This window comes from Elephantulus edwardii, unplaced genomic scaffold (assembly GCF_000299155.1).
Source record: "Elephantulus edwardii isolate Elephantulus edwardi_28Jun2011 unplaced genomic scaffold, EleEdw1.0 scaffold00050, whole genome shotgun sequence".
Taxonomy (NCBI): domain Eukaryota; kingdom Metazoa; phylum Chordata; class Mammalia; order Macroscelidea; family Macroscelididae; genus Elephantulus; species Elephantulus edwardii.
In genome coordinates, this window is record NW_006399800.1 from 16,925,781 (window position 1) to 16,946,208 (window position 20,428).

Genomic DNA, 20,428 nt, shown 5'->3' on the forward strand with positions numbered 1-20,428 from the left:
CTTGATGGCACATAACAACAACAAACAATGTATCAATATGTATATTCTACATTTATAATATTTCTGTAATTTCAAATTTGATACATACAAAGACTTGTATAGGATTTATTTTGCTTTCTCCAGACGCATGATTTCCTATTCCAGTTGACTGATTAATATTTTACTATTTTTAAAAATTAGTCAACCTATAATTTATATCAGTGATATTCTTTTAACATTTTTTACAGAGATCTTTTGACTTTTCAAAATTAATATTTCATAGTTTGATAGTTTTTGCAAAAGCAAGTGATTTATTTCATATTTCATGGATTTTTTTTCATATTCCATCATTGTTTAAATGTTCATCTTGCCTCAAAAGTTAGTCTGTCATGGAATAAAAAATGTGTTTATTATATGTTAAATGTTTAATAAAAATCTATATTTAATTGCTGTTATATTAAATAGTGCAGTTCATTTTTTATATGTCTAGAAATACTCAAATGATTTGTAACCTTCTAAAATGAAAAGAGAAAAAGTATTATGTTGTGTATCATCTAGTCAGAACTGACCCATAGTTGGCTCTCTAGTGGGCTTGCAAAGGCAATAAATCATAAGGGAGGAAATTGCCCATCTTTCTACCATGGAGCAGTTGGTGAATGTGGATAGAGCCACATTTATTTCCAAAGCTCAACATTTCCAGACTTTAGAATATTGTCATGAAGTTTGGTAAGCTAAATTCCCACTCTCCGCCCCCATGCAAATGTTCCTTGATACAAAGCATTCTTCTTTTTAAATAGGTCATCGTCTGATCTTGACTGGGTACTACGGATTAGTTTATAACCTTGTGATAATATCTTCAGAACTTCGGGGAGATGAGGAACAGGATGGACTTAGAAACCTTACATGGCAAACATTACAGAAAACAAAGCTTTATGAGAAAGATGAACGAATTCTTATTGCAATAAAAATGGCTCAGGTAAGATTGGCAGTTCTAACAGCCAGAGGCATATTTGTCATTTATCTCTATGGAAAAGAAATGTCTATAGTATTAGTGATCCACAGATGATAAAAATATTTTTGTAAATTAACACTATTCTTATTTAAAGAGAAGTAGTTTAACAAGCAGATGGTGGCATTGAATCATGCATTTAAAAGAAAGATAATGAATCTTTTAAATAAAGATTTATTTTTTTAGGACATCAGAATTAAAGTAAGATGTCAAAGCCTAATTCATCACTTTCTTTGCACACAAATTTTCCGTTATTTACAACTTTGTCTTCCATTCCAGTTTTTCAATAGTAAAGAACACGTTCTTTTGAGAACATACCATTGCGTAAGTTTTGAACTGAAGTTTTGTCCTGAATTACTATGTTTCTATCAAAGAAACAACACATAATATTGGAAAATCTATGTGGCAAGAATGTGGCAAATAAATATGAAAGGGAATAAAAGTGTAAAGGAGCATAGCACATACTTTAACTTGCGGTTTGTTGGTAGGATGAAGTATGGAAGAGACCCATAGAGGCACGGCCAATACTTCATGGTAACAACATGCAAAAAAGATGGACATGGTCTAATACTGAAAAGAAATATTAAAAGTAAATTAACAAATATTCTTTTAACAATGTGTTGTTTGTTGCCATGGATTCAACAACAACTCATAGTAACTCTATGAAAAAAAAAGACCTGGACCTTGCCCTATCCTGCACTGGTAGAATGATCTCCGTCGTGATCTCCAGCCCATCATTGCTTTCACTCTGAGTATCTCATTTAGGGTCATTCTCTCTTTCACTAGTCCTCTACCATTTTCAGCATTTCTTTTCCCAAGGATTAGCCTTTCCTGATACTATGTCTGAAATGTATGCGATGAATTTCAACCATCTCTTCCTCTAAGGAACATTCTGGTTACACTTTCTCCTGGACGTATTTATCTGTTCTTTTGTTAATCAATGGCATTTTAAATATCCTTAGCCAACACCATAATGTAAAGGCATCAGTTCTTCAGTTTTTCTTTTTCACTGTTGAACTTTAAGATGCATAGAAAGCAATTGAAAAGACCATGGCTTGCACCAGGTGAACCTTAACCTTTAAATGGACATTCTTGCTATTTAGCCCTTTAAAAACATGTGTGGAAGCACATTTCTCCAGTGTAATATTTTGACTTCTTGACTGCTGCTTTCATAAGTATTGCTTGTGGATTCAAGTAAAATGAAGTCATTGAGAACTTAAATATCTTCTCCACTTATTATGATGTTTCCTATTGGTCCAATGTTGAGGAGTTTTGTTTTCTTGATGTTGAGATATAACCTAGATCAAAGATTATAGTCTTTGATCTTTTCCAGTAAGTGTTTCAAGTCTTTTGCACTTTCTGCATGCAAAGTTGTGTCAACTGCATAACACAGGTTGATTATAAGTTTTCTTCCAAATCTGATGCTATCCTCCTCTTTACATCTTCCAGCTGCTTAAATTATTTGCTCAGCACACAGATTGGATAGTATGAAGAAAGAATAAAGCCCTGACACAGAGCTTTTCTGACTTTAAACCATTCTGTGTTCCCTTATTATTTTCGGAAGACAGCTTTTTAGTTTATGCATAGATACCATATGAGTGCAATTAAATGTTTTAGGAGCCACATTATTCTCAATGTTATAAATAATTTGTTGTGATTCATACAGTAAATGTCTTTCCTTCATCAATAAAACAAAAGTAAATGTCTCTGATAATCTCTACTTTCAGCCAAAATCGATCTGATATCCACAATGATATCCTATGTTTTTGGTTTTGTTTTCAAATAACAGTTGATGGAACTATAATAATTGTGTCTCTATGTGAAGTTAACCAAATCAACCAAACTAATTTCCATTGAGCTGATTACACTACATAGTGGCCTTATAAGCACAAAGTATTATGACCCAGTAGGTTCCCCAAGGTTCTAACTTTTGCAGTAACAATATGCGTTTTTTTTCATATGGATGAGCTTGTGGATTCCACCACTACTATTTTAGTTAGCAGCCAAGTTTATGACCTTTTCTGAATTCAGCTTGAATTTTTAAGCAGTTTTTTTCAGTGTTATGTTCCAACCATTTTGAAATATTTTTTTAAATTTTGAAATATTAAGCAAGATTTTATTTGCATAGGATATTAATGGTATTGATCAATAATTTTCTCACTATGTTGTATCACCATTTTGAGAATGAAAACAAATATGGATATCTTCACTTGATTGATCTTCCAAATTTGTTGTCATAGAATAGGAGCATGTCTAGGGCTACTTCTGTTTACTGAGGCATCTGAGTGGGTAATTTTTTTGGCAATGCCATCAGAGAAGCTTAAATTTATTTCATTGCTACAATTGGTTCTTGATCAGATGCTATTTCCTGTAATAGTTCAGTGTTAACCACTTATTTTTATTTCAACAACTCTGTATTCCTTCCATCTTCTTTTGATGCTTCCTGCACCAGTCTTGTACCCATACAATCCTTCAGTATTGCAACTTGAGGCTTGACTTTGTCCATCAGTTCTTCCAGTTTGAGAAATTCTGAGCGTGTTCTTACCTTTTACTTTTCTATATCCAGCCTCTTTTACATTTCTTTATAATACTTTGCTTTGTCTTCTTGAACTACTCTTTGAAATCTTAGACACATCTTTCTTAATCATCATTCTTTTCCTATTATGGCTTCTTTTTATTCTATTCCTAGTTCCAGAGTCTCTTGTGACATTATTTTTGGTCTTTCTTCCCCTTCTTCTGTCTTTGTAATGACCTTTTCCTTTCTTCATGGTTGATGTTCTTGTTGTCAGGTCATTAGTGTTCCATCAAATCAATTCTTGAGATGGTTTTTAAAATTCATTTCTGAAGACCGACATCAAGGATATCAGCCATGAAGAAAGGAAGAAAAGTCATTATAAAGACAGAAAAAGAGGGAGAAAAGATGACAGACCTTGCTTGCTGAAACTGAAGAGGACCTGGAACACCTGCTGCAGAAGGTCAAGCACTATAGTCTCCAGTATGGATTGAAGCTCAACATCAAGAAGACAGAGATTCTCCCCACTGGGCCAATTGGCAACACCATGATAGATGGTGAAGAGATTGAGGTTGTTAGCAATTACAGCTTGCTTGGATCCACAATCAACATTCTTAACACTAGAAGCCAGGAAATTAAAAGATGAATTGCATTGGGAAAATCTGTTGTCAGGGACCTCTCCAGAGTTCTACAGAGCAACAATGTCAGTGTAGAGTCTAAGGTGGGCCTAATCCAGGCCATGGTTTTTGCAAATAAGAAAAATATGTTTTGGGTCTTGTGCACTTGTTTTCATTTTTTTCCCCTTCAATTTGAACTATATATGAGTTTTGTTATTCTTGTATACCGTAGAGTATGAACTGACCCATAGCTGACCCTCTGGTAGCTTTTAAGATTAATTACAGCTTTTCAGTTAATTACACAGGAGGAGATTGCCCAACCTTCTCTCATGAAGTAGCTGGTGGACTTGACCTATGTGCCTATGGGCTTTCAGCACAGCTTCTTGCCACTGGGTCACAAGAGCTTCCTTATATATCAGTAGTTCAATTTAAACTACTACCATGAGTGATCCTGCTGATGTTTGAAATACAAGTGATATAGCTTCCAGCATCATAGCCATGTGGAAGGCACATAGTATGGCAAACAGATGAGTGGTAGCTACAGTTTAAACTTTTGTACTATAGGTGACACGCATTCAAGGTTAGGATACTAACTCTAAAGGAAAGCCTTATCAATTGTGGAGAAAAATCTTTGTTTCCTTCAGGCCCCATATTACCTGGAAAACTCTATATGTTTTGGCCCTCCCATGAAATCAAGGAGTTTTGTCTTGCAGGGATCCTGGTCCAAAAATAAACATTTCATTCCTGGTTATTATATCTTCTTGGTACTGAGACCTCCTTCCTTGGCTCACTTTCCTCCTTTTTTTGTCTCTACTGTTGTGTTGTTGTTGTTGTGTGCTGTCGAGTCGTTTGCGACTTATAGCGACCCTATGTACTACAGCCCTAAACCCTGCTCTATCCTGTAGCAATCGCATTGCCTCTGACACACCCATCCCGATTACCCCAGTCACTGAATCAATCCACCTCATAGAGGGCCTTCCCCTCCTGCGCTGTCCCTCCACCCTACCAAGCATGATGTCCCTCTCCAAAGACCTGTCTCTCCTTACAACATGTCCAAAGTATGTCAGACGAAGCCCCAGAATCTTTGCCTCCAAGAAGTAGCCTGGTTTAACCCTCTCTAGGATGAATCTGTTTGTTTTCTTGGCAGTCCATGGTACTCTACTAGAATAAAAAATATTCAAAAGTATACCCTAGAAAAACTCTCCTTATATCCCTTTAGGTCTATGGATTAAAGTGTGTGGCATTCTCAACACTCTTCATGCTTTTACAGCTATTTGGCTTATCACATCATGGGAATCATTGCATAACTTCTAGATTATTACATAGGTTTGTTTTGATATGAACACAAGTTTATCCATGAAATATCTAAGCTTAAAGCAGATGATATTAGGTGGTGACACTCAACTTCATGTGTCTAGAACTTGGTACTAAGTAGTTCAAAGTGAAAAAAAAATCTTTGAAGAGTAATGGTTTTATTTTAGAGTTATGCCTTTTAGTGTTTACTTATAAGTATTCTGATGTACCCCCAAATAATCCAGGATGTTGTTGTTGTTGTTATGTGCCGTCGAGTCGCCTGCGACTCATAGCGACCCTATGTACAGCAGCCCTAAACTCCGCTCTGTCCTGTGCCAATCGCACTGTCTCTGACACTCCCATCCCAATTATCCCAGTCCCTGAATCAATCCACCTCATAGCGGGCCTTCCTCTCCTGCGCTGTCCCTCCACCCTCCCAAGCATGATGTCCCTCTCCAAGGACCGGTCTCTCCTCACAACATGTCCAAAGTATGTTAGACGGAGCCCCAGAATCCTTGCCTCCAAGGAGCCACCCGTTTTAACCCTTTCCAGGACAAATCTGTTTGTTTTCCTAGCAGTCCATGGTATTCTCAATACTCTTCTCCAGCACCACAGCTCAAAGGCATCAATTCTCCTTCTATCCTCCTTGGTCATTGTCCAACTCTCTGATGCATAACAGGTGATTGCGAAGACCATGGCCTGTATCAGACGCACCTTAGTCTCCAGAGAGACACCACTGCTCTTCAGCACTTTGGAGAGGTCCCTAACAGCAGTCTTTCCCATGGCGATGCGCCTTTTAATTTCCTGGCTGCTGGTGCCAAGACTGTTGACTATGGAGCCAAGCAAACTAAAGCTGTGTACAATCTCAATCTCTTCACCATCCATCCTGATGCTGCCAATTGGTCCAGTGGTGAGAATCTTTGTCTTCTTGACATTGAGCCTCAATCCATATTGTAGGCTGCAGTCCTTGACACTCTGCAGCAGGCGCTTCAGGTCCTCCTCAGTTTCAGCAAGCAGGGTTGTGTCATCCGCATAACGCAGATTGTTGATAAATCGTTATTCTTATTGCCCTTGTTTTCTTATTTCTTTTATTTCTGTTGAGTCAGAACTGATTCATAGCTTACCTTCAAGTGGATTTTTGACACTTTGTAAGTGAGGAGATTGCACATTGTTCACTTGCAGAGTAGCTGACAGATTTAAACAGTGAAAGAGGTGCTGCCTTTGGTTAGCAGTACAATGCCCTACCTACCAGGCCACTGGAATTACGTTTGTATTCGTAATTTACATTCCACTTATCACAGCTTATATAACACATCATTTAGGTATCTTTTTTTATACATTTTTAATTTCAGAACTTAAAATGATATACTTTCTAAAACAAAGTCTTTTGTTTTTTTATTCTAACAGTTAAGAACATTTAGTTTCTTGCATGAAATGTTAGGTTATGTCTATTTAAATGACAGTATCTTTTTGTTCATTTTCAGAGACTACTGAAAACAAATCAGAAGAGATTTTGTAGGGATGTTTTATCCATAGGCTATCATATACCAAGAGTGAATCATGAAACAAGCATGATTATAAATATCATTAAAAACCCCCATACATTCTATGGAAAATAGAGAGTAAATATCTGGCCTGGGGCAGTGTATCTGCCAGCCCAGGAGAAGACTGGAGCTGGGATGGCCAGTCAAATCAGAGTTTATGCTAACCTGTATGATGTCCCCAAGAAGTAAGCCATGGTACATTAGCACCTCTTCCAGTCTATGTTGGGTGGAAGATATATCAAGAGTTGGGGTGCTTAGTCAGGGCAGAGTTTCTGCCTCAAAGGAACCTACATAAGTTTGCCTGGCTAGCATTTCTGTCTTTGCCAATCCAGGTGATAGGTGCTTCCCAGTCAGAGGAGATGTCCTCACTAATCTGAGGAGTAATTGCAGGCCAGATGTGTCAAAGTCAAGCACACTCTGGGAGAAATGTTTTGAAATGTCTGTCTCCAGATACAGGACGGCATAGTGGCGGCTTATGGTAGACCTGGGTCTTGGCATGGGATAGGAAGTAGGGAACAATGCCTTCTACCTGGTAGGTAGTTGGGAGGTGGGATTAGGCATGAGGTTTAAGAGGGAAGTTGGGCCTTTTCAGCTGTGTGGGTGCCTCTGCTCCTACTGCTGCCCTTGTGAGTTCTCGCATCACATGGATAGATGATCAAGATGACTGCACTGTTTATAGATCTGTGCTCTCTTGCTTTTTTTAATTCAATATTTTAAATAAGCTTTATCTACTTTTCAGCTTTAGGGATAGTGATGCCTCTGCCTCTGTGACTGTTACTGCTATTCTGGGCTCCCTCCCCTCACACCTCATGGAAAGTTGGTAAAGATGGCTATCCGTGTGCGGCTTACAGTTCTATGTTATGTTGCTCTCCTTATTTGATATTTCAGTTCAGTCTATTCTTGCAGTCTGTGTTCATCTTTTCAAAGTATGAGTTGATGAGTTATCATCTCTATCTATTTCCCTTGTTTTCTGGTGTCTTCTATGCAGAGATTCTGAACTTGGGCTCTCTAGTTTGCCATCTTGGAGTCTTCAAAATAAAAATGTACAGAGTCACTGTGCCAGAAAGCATTGGTTGATGTGAAACCATTTTAAGAAGTAAAATATGATCAAAACCCATTGGTAATTAATGAAGAAGTCCAAGCCACACTGATGTATCTGGAAAAATTTTGTTGTTATTGTTGTTTTGTGCCATCAAGTCACCTGCAATTAATAATGACCCTATGCAGGACAGCTCTGAAGCTTCCCCTGTCCTGAACTAGTCTCACTGATTTTGATATACCTACCACCATTGTCCTAGTTACTGTATCAATTCGTCTCCTCTGGGATTTTCCTCTTCTGTGCTGCTTATTCACCCTCCTGAGCATGATGTTCTTCTCCGAGGATGGGTTCCTCCTGGCCACATGCCCAAAGTATGTGAGACAGATCTTCAAAATCCTAGCATCCAAGGGGAAACTTGGTTTCACCCTTTCCAAGATAGACTTATTTGTTTTCTTGGAGGTCTATGGTATGTTCAAGACTTTTTCAGTACCACTGCTCAAAGGCATCAATACTTCTGTCATCCTTAGTCATTGTCCAGTTCTCAGATGTATAGCAAGTAATTACGAAGATCATGGCCTGGATCAGGCTCACCTTAGGCTCTAGACTGACATTGTTGCTTCTCAATACTCTGGAGAGGTCCCAGACAACATATTTTCCCAGTGCAACTCATCTTTTGATTTCCTGACTACTAGGGTCAAGAGTATTGATTGTGGAGCTGAGCAAGCTATACCTATGAATAACCTCATTCTCTTTTCCATCAAACATGGTGCTGTCAGTTGGCCCAGTGTTGAGAATCTTTGTCTTTTTGGTGTTGAGCATCAGTCCATATTGAAGAACATAGTCCTTAGACCCCAGGAATTGGTGGAATACTAATTATACTGTTCAACAAACAGATGTAACCCTGGATGTGCTCACTAGTTCATGTAAAAAAAAAATTGAAAGCTAATTCGTCAAATGATTGAACCAGATGCTTATTCATTCTTATTTTTCTTAAAGGTGAGCCAATAGAATGTGGAAGTTAAGAAACTATTATTAATCTCATATCCAAATAAAATCTTGCTGAAGATTATTCAGAAATGGCTGCTTCTATATATTGACAGGGAACTGCCAAAAATTTAAGCTGGATTTAGTAAGAGATCTTGGCATGAGAAGTATCATTATTGATATCAGATGACCCTGGCAAAACGCAGAGAATATCAGGAAGATTGTTGTGTTGTTATGTGTCATTGAGTCACTTGTGAATCTGAATCATAGTGACCCTACGTAAAACAGCTCTGAACCCTGCTCTATACCAACACAGCTTTATTGTCTCTGACACACTTACCCCCATTGCCGCAGTCACTGAGATATTCCATTTCATCTAGAGTCTTGCTCTCTTGTGCTGTCCCTCCACTCTTCCAAGCATGATGTCCCTCTCCAAGGACTGGTCCCTCTTTCGAACATGCCCAAAGTATGTGAGATGAAGCTACTGAATCCGCACCTCCAAGAAGCATTCTGGTTTCACCCTCTCTTGGATGAATCTGTTGGTTCTCCTAGCAGTCCATGGTGTACTCAATACTCTTCTCCAGAACCACTGCTGAAAGGCATAAATTCTCCTTCTGTTATCCTTAGTCACTGTCCAGATTTCTGATTCATAGCAAGTAATTGCGAAAACTATGTCCTGGATCAGGCACACCTTAGTCTCTAGACTGACATAATTGTTCTTTATTTCTTAGGAAAGGTCCCTGACAGCTGACATCCCCTGTGTAATTTGTCTTTTGATTTCCTGGCTACTAGGACCAAGAATGTTGATTGTGGATCCAAGCAAACTGAAGCTAGTTACAATATCAGATTTCTTCACCATCTATAATGATGCTGCCAATTGGCCCAATGGTGAGAGTCTTTGTTTTCTTGATGTTAAGCTTCAATCCATATCAAAGGCCTTGACCTGTAGCAATGCCTCAGGTCTTCCTCAGTTTCAGCAAGTGAGGTTATGTCACCTGCATAATGCAGATTGATGCCTAGACTTCCTCTAATCCTGATACCTCATTTTTCCCAGTAGAGTATAGTCTCTCCGATGATTATTCTGCATATAGATTGAAAAGGTATGGAAATAGGACACATCCCTGGTGTATACCTTTCCTGATTTTGTACCATGAGGTATTCCCTTTCTCTTTTCTGATAATAGCTTCTGGGTTAAAGCCAAAAAAGCCAAATTTTTTTTTCTTTCATTGTGAGAAGACAGGCTATCTGAGAACTGGTGCCTCAAATGACATTGTTTTGGATTTCACTGTTCGTGATATGACTGTCCTTCCACTTTGTCCTTGACTTTTGATTGAGAAACACAGATAGAGGGTTGTTGTTGTTGTTGTTATGTGCCATCAAATCGCATGATTCATAGTGACCTTATGTACAAAAGCTCTAAACTCTGTCCTATCCTGAGCCAATCTCACTGACTCTGACATACCTAATCCCATTACCCCGGTTACCACGTCAGTTCTTCTCAACTGGGGTCTTCCTCTCTTCTGCTGTCCCTAGATCCTTCCCTTCCAAGAATGATGTCCTTCTCAAAGGACTGGTCCTTCCTGACCATGTGCCCAAAGTATGTGAGATGGGTCTTCAAAATCCTTGCCTCCAAGATGAACTTTGATTTCACCATTTACAAAACAGATATATTTATGCTTTTGACGGTCCATGGTATGTTCATTACTCTTTCTCCAGCACCACAACTCAAAGGCATCACTTTTTCTGTAATCTATAATCACTGTCCAGCTCTCTGATGCATAGCCAGTAACTGTTAAGACCATGGCTTTTATCAGGCACCCCTTTGTCTCTAAAATTCCGTTACTCTTTAGCACTTTGGAGAGATACCTGACAGCAGACTTTCTCAATGGAATTTGTCTTTTGATTTCCTTACTACTAGTATGATGAGTGCTGATTGTGTAGCTGAGCAAGCTGAAACTGCTTGTAACTTCAATCTCTTCTCATCTATCATGGTAATAATGCCAATTGTCCCAGCAGTGAGAATCTTTGTTTTCTTGATGTTGATATTCAATCCATATTGAAAGCTGCAGTGCTTGGCCTCTGCAACAAATTCTTCAGGTTTTCTTCAGTTTCAGCAAGGAAGATTGTATCACCTGCAAAGCACAGGTTGTTGATGAGTTTTCCTCCAATCCTGATACCACACTCTTCCTCATAAAGTTAAGTCTCCTGAATTATCTATTCTGCATACAGTTTGAAAATTTATGGTGACAGAACACATCTCTGATGCACTCTTTTCCTAATTTTGATCCAAGCAGTGTTTCTTTGCTTTGTTCTGAGGACTGCTTCCTGGTCTAAATATAGGTTTTGCAATCAAATGTTCAGGGATTCTCATTGTTCTCAAGATTAGCTACAATTTGTTATGATCTAAACAGTCAAATTCCTTTGCATAGTCAATGAAGCACAAACACATATTTTTCTGGTACTCTTTACTTTCTGCCAAGTTTCATCTGACATTGGCAATAATGTCTCTATTCCATGGCCTATTCTAAACCCAGTTTATATTTCTGAAAGTTCTCTGTTAATGTACTATTTCAGTGATTTTTGGGTAATCTTCAGTAGGATTTTGCTTCTATGTGTGATATTAGTGATATTGTTCAATAATTTCTCCATTCTGTCAGATCACCTTTTTTTGAAGAATAGGAATAAATACAGATCTCTTCTAGTCAGTTCGCCAGGTAGTTTGTCCTCCAGATTTCTTGGCACCACATGGTGAAAATGCCCAGGGCAGCATCTCTTTGTTGTCAGTTAGTTCCTGGGGCCTTGCTTTTTGTCATTTCCTTCAGAGTAGTTGAACTGCCTCCTTCATCACCAGTGCCTTTTGATCATGTGTTGTTTCATTTCTTCTTTGTCAGCCAATTCTTTGTGGTACGGTGACTCTGTGTACTCTTTCCATCTTATTTTAACGCTTCCTTGATCATTCAATATTCTGCCCTAAGCATCCTAATGTATTGCAAATCAAGGCTTGAATGTGATCTTTCAGCTTACAAAATGCCGAGTCATTTTCATTTTCTGATTCCATCTTTTTGCACATTTCATTATAATATTTTGCTTTGTCTTCCCTCACTGCTCTTTCAAATCTTCTGGTCAGCTCTTTAACTTCTTGATTTCTTCCCTTTGCTTTGGCTTCTCGATGCTCTAGTGCAATATTTAGTCTCTTCTGACATCCATCTGACATCCATCTCAGTCTTTTCTTCTTCCTCTGTCATTGTAATTCCTTTTTGCATTCTTTCTTTATAATATTTTCTTATATCTTTCCCCGGCTCATCTGGTCTCAAACATGATCCGGAGATGGTTTTGAAATTCATGTAGGATAGACTCATAGTAAAATTTTAGTTCCTGCAGGTTTGATTTAACCTTCTTTAGCTTTAGTTTGAACGTGCATATGAGTAGTTTATGGTCTGTTCTACAGTAAGCACTTGGCCTAGTTTTCACAGTTGATATTGAGCTTCTCCAACTATATTTTCCACCACTGTAATAAATTTGAATCCTGTGAAGACTATCAGGTGAAGTCCATAGATGTAATTGATCTGCTGCTTATTCATACCATTGGGTAGAATCCAGGTGTATAGGCTGTGTTTATATTTCTTATGAAAGATGTTTGCAATGAATAAAGTATTGAATAAAGTATAGAATTCTATCATTCTATCTCTAACTCCATTTCTGTCACCAAGTCTGTTTTCTAAATACTGATCCTTCTTTTCTGTTCCCAATTTTTGCATTTCAATCATCCATTATTATTAATATGCCTTGATTGCATTTTAGATCAATTTCTCACTGCCAAGGTTGATAAAAATCAGGGAGTTCTGGTGGCCTAGTGGCAAGAAGTTGCACTGAAATCCCAGAAGTACTTGGTTCAAATCCACCAGATGCTCTGGAGAAGGATGGACAATCTCCTCCTGTACCAGTCAGATCTGGTTTGATGGTACTGACACAAAAAATAATAAAATAAAATAAAATTTTTAAAAAGTTGATAGAAATCATCAATTTTCTCCTCTTTGGCTCTGGTTATTGATGCATATATTTGAATGATAATGATATTAGATAATACTTTTATCTATTGTAAGGATCTCCTAGTATCTCTTTTACTGTGACCTAGGAAAGAAATTCTCCTTAGTGTTGCAAACTTTATGAATCTTGCAATTAATTTTTTATAATTTCCTTACTGAATCTAATGGAAATTTAGAAGACAAATTTTGGTCAATTTCCCATGCAAGTGGAGGACATTAAGCAGAAATACTTGTGCACTCACTTAACACCTCAAAAAACCCTCAAACTCATTGTTATGATGCAAGAGAAATTAATACATGACCCTCCATTTGGTTTCATAGTCTATATAAATTGTATTGGAGGAGATTGCCTGACTTTCTCTTGTATCATTGCTTGTAGGTTAGAACTGCCAAACTGGCACAACCTTTGTGTTAACAGTGCCACCAGAGTACCCTATTTCACCCTTTATATTATTATTTTTATTCTTCCTGTTTCCGTGATTCTCACTATTACTTATATTTATTTCTTTGTTTTGAATCAAGTTTTATATAGACACTCAAATCCAGATATCAAAACTTACCACAAATCTCAAATAACTAAGTAAATAACTAAATTCAAATATGCCATTTCTGTAGCTTGAGTCCTGCATATATGTCTGTTTTTAGAGCCACTCATTTGGTGTAAGACAGTCTTTTTAAAAATAATTTTAGTAAATATCTGTGGATAATTACATTTGAATTTCATAAGTTGGGTAATCAGACATAACACATATGTTTTAGGCATAACATTTAAGCAAAGAACTTATTACTCAGTCAGTATTGGGAATAAGAGGATAAACAAAAGTATAAAGACTACATGTGCTGATTAGTTTGAAGTATAGTCAGAAGAGATCTAAAATGTGCTTTCATTTCTTTTAAATAGCAAATGGTTGTAGGTAAATTTTTCTCAGCAAAAAAATATAAATTATAAATTTCAAAATATAGTTATTTGAACTTAAGACACAGTAGACTCAAATTCACTGCCACAGCATGACTTTGACAAATAGAGAGCTTCCACTGGATTTCTGAGGTTTAAATCATCATTGAAGGGGCTGCCCATCTCTTGTCCTCAGATCTGCTGGTAGATTGAACCCTCATAAACTCTCCTTTTTAGTTAGTCACACAACCAGAGTTCCTTAATATTTGTTGTTGTCGTTATGTGTCATCAAGTCACTTGTGACTCATAGCGACCCTACGTACAATAGCCCTGAAACCTGTTCTATCCTGTGCCAACCTTACTGTCTCTGACACACCTACCATCATTACCCCAGTCACTGAGTTAATCCATCTCATTGGGGTCTTCCTTTCCTGTGCTGTTCCTCCACCCTTACAAGCATGATGTCCCTCTCCAGGGACGGGTTTCTCCTTGAAACATGCCCAAAGTAGGTCAGACAGAGCCTCAGAATCCTTCTATCCAAGGAGCTCCTTGCTTTCACCCTTTTAAGGCTATACTTGTTTGTTCTCCTGGCAGTCCATGGTATATTCAATACTATTTTCCAGCACCACAGCTCAAAGACATCAATTCTCCTTCTATCATCCCTAGTCATTGTCCAGCTTTCTGATGCATAGAAAGCAATTGTGAAGACTATGGCCTGGATCAGGTGCACCTTAGTCTCCAGATTGATATCATTGCTCTTCAGTACTTTGGAGAGGTCCCTGACAGCAGACGACTTTCCCAGCGCAATTAATCTTTTCATGTCCTAGCTGCTGGTATGAAGAGTGTTTGATTGTGGAGTCAAGCAAACTAAAGCTGTTAACAGTCTCAATCTCCTCACCATCTTTCATAATGCTGCCAGTCTTCCCAGTGGCGAGAATCTTTGTTTTCTTGAAGTTGAGCTTCAGTCCATATTGAAGGGTGATGTTTTTGACCCTTTGCAGCAAGCGCTTCAGGTCCTTCTCAGTTCCAGCAAGCAGGTTTGTGTCTGCATAATTTAGGTTGTTGGTGAGTCTTCCTCCAATCCTGATGACTCATTCCTCCTCACAGAGACAAGATTCCTGGATGATCTGTTCTGCATATAGATTGAAAAGGTATGGAGATAGGACATATCCATGCTATATACACTTCCTGATTTTGAAGCATGCAGTGTTTCCTTGCTCTGTTCTGATGACTGCCTCCTGGTCCAAGTATAGGTTTCACATATGCACTATCAAGTGTTCTGGGATTCCCATTCTTCTCAGAGTCAGTTTGTTGTGATTCACGCAGTTGAATGCCTTTACATAGTTATTTAACCACTGATAGACATTTCTCTGGTGCTCTCTACTAACCAAGATTCATCTAATATTAGCTATAATATCCCTAGTACCATGGCCTCTTCTAAACCCAGGCTGCACATCTGGAAGTATTCTATGATGTATTGTAAAACAAATCTTTTGTTAGATAAGTGAAAGGATCTGATTTACCATAGATTTACTTGATATACAATTTCTGACACAGATAACCAATTATCTAGGTGATGGCTTTTATATATGTTATAATATTATGAGTTTCCTTATTTAATATTAAGAATGTACAAATATTTAAAGCTTAACAGATTTTATTGAAAAAAGGGGCAAAATTATTAATTAAACATGTTAATTGAATACTTATGAAGTGTATTTTGCCATGCTGAATTTAGCAGTGATTGTTGTTGTGGTAGTGGTTATGTACAACACATCTTGGAATTGACTCATAGGTGACTCTCCAGTGGGTTTTCAGAGGCAGTAAATCACACCTGAGGAGATTGCCCTCCCATCCTTCTTCCATAGACAATCTGGTAGATACAATCAAGTTGTATCTACCAACTTTGGGTTGGCAGCAAAGCATACTCACTACAACTTTTACAAACTTATAAGCTTATTCATCGTAAAGAACAATAAAAAATGTAATTTTACACATTTAAGTGAGTTCAGTTCACCACATACAGTAGTTACTCAGGCACATGTTTGCTTCCTAACTTTTTCTGGTTAACAGTGGGGAGGAGATTTTTGTGTTCTCTAAGTAATACCTGGGCTGAAACCTAAGTTATCAATTGCTATGAAGTCAGTTCTGAGGCATGGCTATCCTATGTCAAGTTTCTAGAGGTATAATTCTTAAAGGGAGGAAGCTGTCAATTTTTGCTTGTATATTTAAATTGTATTACCAAGTAAATACATTTAAAGTTATTATATATTCCTAGTGAATTGAAGCAGTTATAATTTTACAATGTTGGTATGTGCCAGTCCAGTAGCCTCTGACTCATAGTGACACTATGTGGCCTTAAACCTTGTTCTGTCCCTTGCCAATCTTACTTTCTCTGACACACCTGCCTCCATTACCCCAGTGACTGAATCCATCCATCTCATTAAGGGTCTTCCTCCACGCTCCCAAGCTTGACGTCCCTCTACAAGTACTGATTCTATCTTGCAACATGCCCAAAGTATGTAATATGGAGCTTCAGACAGCTGTTTTTATTTTTAATAATTGTGTATGTGGTTGTCGAGTTGGAATCGACCCATAACTCATCCTCCAGCAGGTTTTCAGAGGCAGTTAATCACACAGGAGGAGATTACCCACCCTTTCTCATGGAACAGCTGGTGGATTTGAGCCATATGCCTTTGGGATTGAAGCACAGCTTCTTGCCACTGGGCCACCAGAGCTTCATAATTGTGTACAGAAATGAATATTATCTAATTTACATATTAGACAATATCATGATAGATGGAGAAGAGATTGAAACTGTCAACAACTTCATCTTATAGGGACCTCTCTAAATTATTAAAGAGCAATGATAACAGTTTGAGCACTAAAGTGCATCTGACTCAGGCCATGATCTTTTCAATCACTTACTGTGTGCTTCATGAAGCTGGACAATGAATAAGGATGGAAGAAAAAGAGTTGATGTCTTTGAATTAAGGTGTTGAAGAAGTATACTGAAAATCTCATGGACTTCCAAACAACAAACAGCTATGTCTTGGAGAAGGTGCTGTCAGAGACAAAGATAATAAAGGTTTGTCTTACATACTTTGTACATGTTCCTTCGAAAAGAACATCACACTTGAAGAGGTGGACAAATGGGGAAGGAGAGGAAGACCTTCAAACCAGGTGGATTCATACAGTGGTATTGGCAATGGGCTTGAATGTATCAGAGATTTTGAGAATGACACAGGATAAGGTAGAGTTCAGATAAATTGTTCATAGGGTGACTATGATTTGTACTTGATGACACTTAGCAACAAATAGCAAAATAACCTAGCCATAGATTTTTCAAAAGCTAGTTATTTTAGAAGTGGTTAGCCAGTCCTTATTCTTATAGTCTGTCTTAACCTAGAAGTATGTTGAAACCTACCCACCATAGGTGACCTGCTACAGTACACTTATGGTGGCAAAGCTTCCAGCATGATAGCAGCCAGTTAGTTACCTTACAAAGTTGTAACAGAGAAGTACTTTATTCAGAAGAGCAAACTATGAACAAGCAAGCATATATAGACATAGATTATAAAGCATTAATGAATGTTTAGAGGCCCTACTTCTAGTAGTACGTCTCTGAATTATTGTTGTGAGTGGCAAAGTTTAACAGAGTGGCAAGTAATAGATGTTGAAGAGGATGTGGTGAAAAAGGAACTCTTACAGATTGTTGGTGGAATTGTAAAATGGTACAACCATTCTGGAAGGCACTTTGGCGCTTCCCCAAAAAATCTGAACATAGAAAATCCATATGATTTCACTACTTGGAATATACCCTGGGAATATGAGAACGGAGCCACAAACTGAGATTTGTACATCAATGTTCACAGCAGCATTATTCACCATCTCAAGAACATGGAAGCAGCCCAAATGTCCAACCCAAAGGAATGGATTGAGAAAGCATGGTAAATTCACACAATGGAATACTATGTAGCATGCAGGAGCAATGATTTTGTAAATTATTACCTAACTTGGGAGGGACTGGAGAGCATTATGCTGAGTGAACTAACTCAGTCCCTCAAGGAGAAATATTGTATAAGACCATTATTTTAGAATGAGTATAAGGATCCAGGATCCAGGAGAAATTGCTCCTCTTGCTCCCATGGTGCAGCTGTTGGATTTGAACATGTACCTTCAAGTTGGCAACACAGTTTTCCACCACTAAGCCACAAAAGCTCCTAAATTGTTGTTCTTGTATACTTTCAAGTCAGAAGTGGCCCATAGTTGACTGTCCAGTAGATTTTCAGAGGCAGTTACTTGCAGAAAAGATTGCCCATCCTTCTCCTATGGAGCAACTTGTGGATTCAAACTACATGCCTTTGGGATTGCAGCACGCTTGTAAAGGTTAAGTATCAGTGAAGCAAAGGAAGACCCTCAGTGGGATGGATTGATGCAGTGTCTATGGCAATGGACATGGCTGTGTTGGGGAATGATAAGGATCATGTAGGGTAGGACAGAGTTCTTATCTGTGTTTCATAGGGTCACCATCAGTTATACTGAATTTGATGGCACTTAATAACAACTACCATCAAACTATCTCAAGAACAGAAAATGGTACATGGAGTACAGGACTCGAGGTGAGGTGTCTCCCTCAAAGGGCCAAAGGGAATGATAATAGCATAACCCCTCCCACTCCAGAGTAGAAAGCTTATAAAAAGGCTGCAGCCCAGATGCATGGTACTTCTAGAACCACAGAAGGAGCAAGAAGTTAGTTTATTCATTGTTGACTCATAGACTCACAGGTGCAGTTCTGAGAGTGGGTTTCATTAAGGAAATAAGTTAGAGAGTGGGAGATGCAAGAATTTCACCCAGTGCAAGTATAGGTTTTATTCTAGTAGTCCCAAGGCACAATCCCTCAATTAGTCTAGGCTTCGGTTTCAGTTCAGCAATACAAATTTAAGAAGTCTCTGGTTTCTTCAATCATTCAGCAAGGTTTGCCTCAGAGCACTTATCAATTAGCTTCTCCTTCAAGAATCTTGTAAGGACAGTAAACAACCTTTAACTGTGGTTTTTATCTCAAGGCTACTCTGGTTACATCTTTCCACAGTTTCTCCACAGCAGTGCCATAGTCTCTCCACCACCATCCTCAGCGTCTTACCACAAGGGTCTCACTCTCAGCAGAGTCTAGCTTCAGTCTCCCTGAAGTCTTGCCCCTCAGTGTGGGAAGCACTTTCTCTCTTAAGCTAGTCCCACAGCTGCTGATGATTTGCAAGACCATATGTCTGCAGTTAAGATATCTAGAGACCAAAGTGGGATAAAATAATGGCTAAAAAAAAAGACAACTTAAAGCTAACACTACATCAGCCATGCAACTTAGAGGAATAGTGATTAAGGAGTTGTATTGCCAACTCAGAGGCGGGTGGTTCAAACCACCAGATGCTCCATGGAAGAAAATGGGCAATCTCCTGTGCTTCTTATAACCTCTGATATCCTGCTGAGGGTAAATTAGTTTTAACTCAGGGCAATGACTTTGTATTGAAAGACTAGGAAAGCCATATTGAACAATCTACTGCACCACAGCCCAATTTTCCCCAAATATTAAGGCCTTACATTAATATTGTGTTGCTGTCACAATTAATATAGGCCATTATTGGAGTGTTATTTTTGACTAAAACACATTTTATTCAGATTTCTTTTGGTTTTGCCTAGTGTTCTTTTCTTATTCTTCAGTCAATCAGGGTATATGACATTTATTCATCAAATATACTAAACTTTTAGTTAGGGAGCTCTGGTGGCCCAATTCTAGTTGTTGTTGTTGTTAGGTGCCATCAAGTTGAGCACCAGTCATAGCAACCCTGTGGATAATCTGAACCCTGTTCTATCTGTACACTTCCTGACATGCAAGAGCCCATTTCAACAGTCACCGTATCAATCCACCTGGTTGAAGGTCTTCCTCTCCTTCACCAGCCCTCCAACCTTTACAGCAACATGTCCTTCTCCAAGGAATAGCACCTTATAGCAATATGTTCAAAGTATGCTAGGTGAAGCCTCATCATTCTTGCCTCCAAAGAGCAGTCTGGGTGCAACATCTCCAAGACAGGTGTTCATTCTCTTGGCTATCCATGGGATGTTCAGTGCTCTTCTCCAACACCACAGCTCAAAGGCATCAGTTCTTTTTCTGTTATCCTTATTCATTGTCCAGATCTCTAAGGCGTAGCTAGTATTCAGAAGGAATCAGATGCACTTTAGCCCTCAGATTGACATCACTACTCTTCAGTAATTTGGAGAGGTCTACTACAGATTTTCCCAGTGCAATCCATCTCTTTATCTCCTGACTGCTTGTACCAAGGGTGTTAATTGTGGATCCAAGCAAGATGAAGCTGTGACAGTGTAACTCTCCTCTCCATCCATCATGATGTTTCCTATCAGTTGAGTGAAAAGAATCTTCATTTTCCTGGCATTGAGATGCAATCCATACTGAAGGCTACATTCCTTGATCTTATGCAACAAGTGCTTTGAGCACTC

The 20,428-nt window shown here is 38.4% G+C and overlaps 1 protein-coding gene across 1 annotated transcript in view; it reads left to right on the forward strand.

Annotated features, from left to right (window-relative positions):
* The window catches only part of TMEM232 (transmembrane protein 232), a 480,401-nt gene that overhangs the window by 224,196 nt on the left and 235,777 nt on the right, over nucleotides 1-20,428 (forward strand). The window contains exon 12 of the mRNA XM_006886706.1: nucleotides 777-955. Within this exon, the coding sequence (XP_006886768.1) occupies nucleotides 777-955 (179 nt within the window). The remainder of the gene's footprint in view (nucleotides 1-776; nucleotides 956-20,428) is intronic.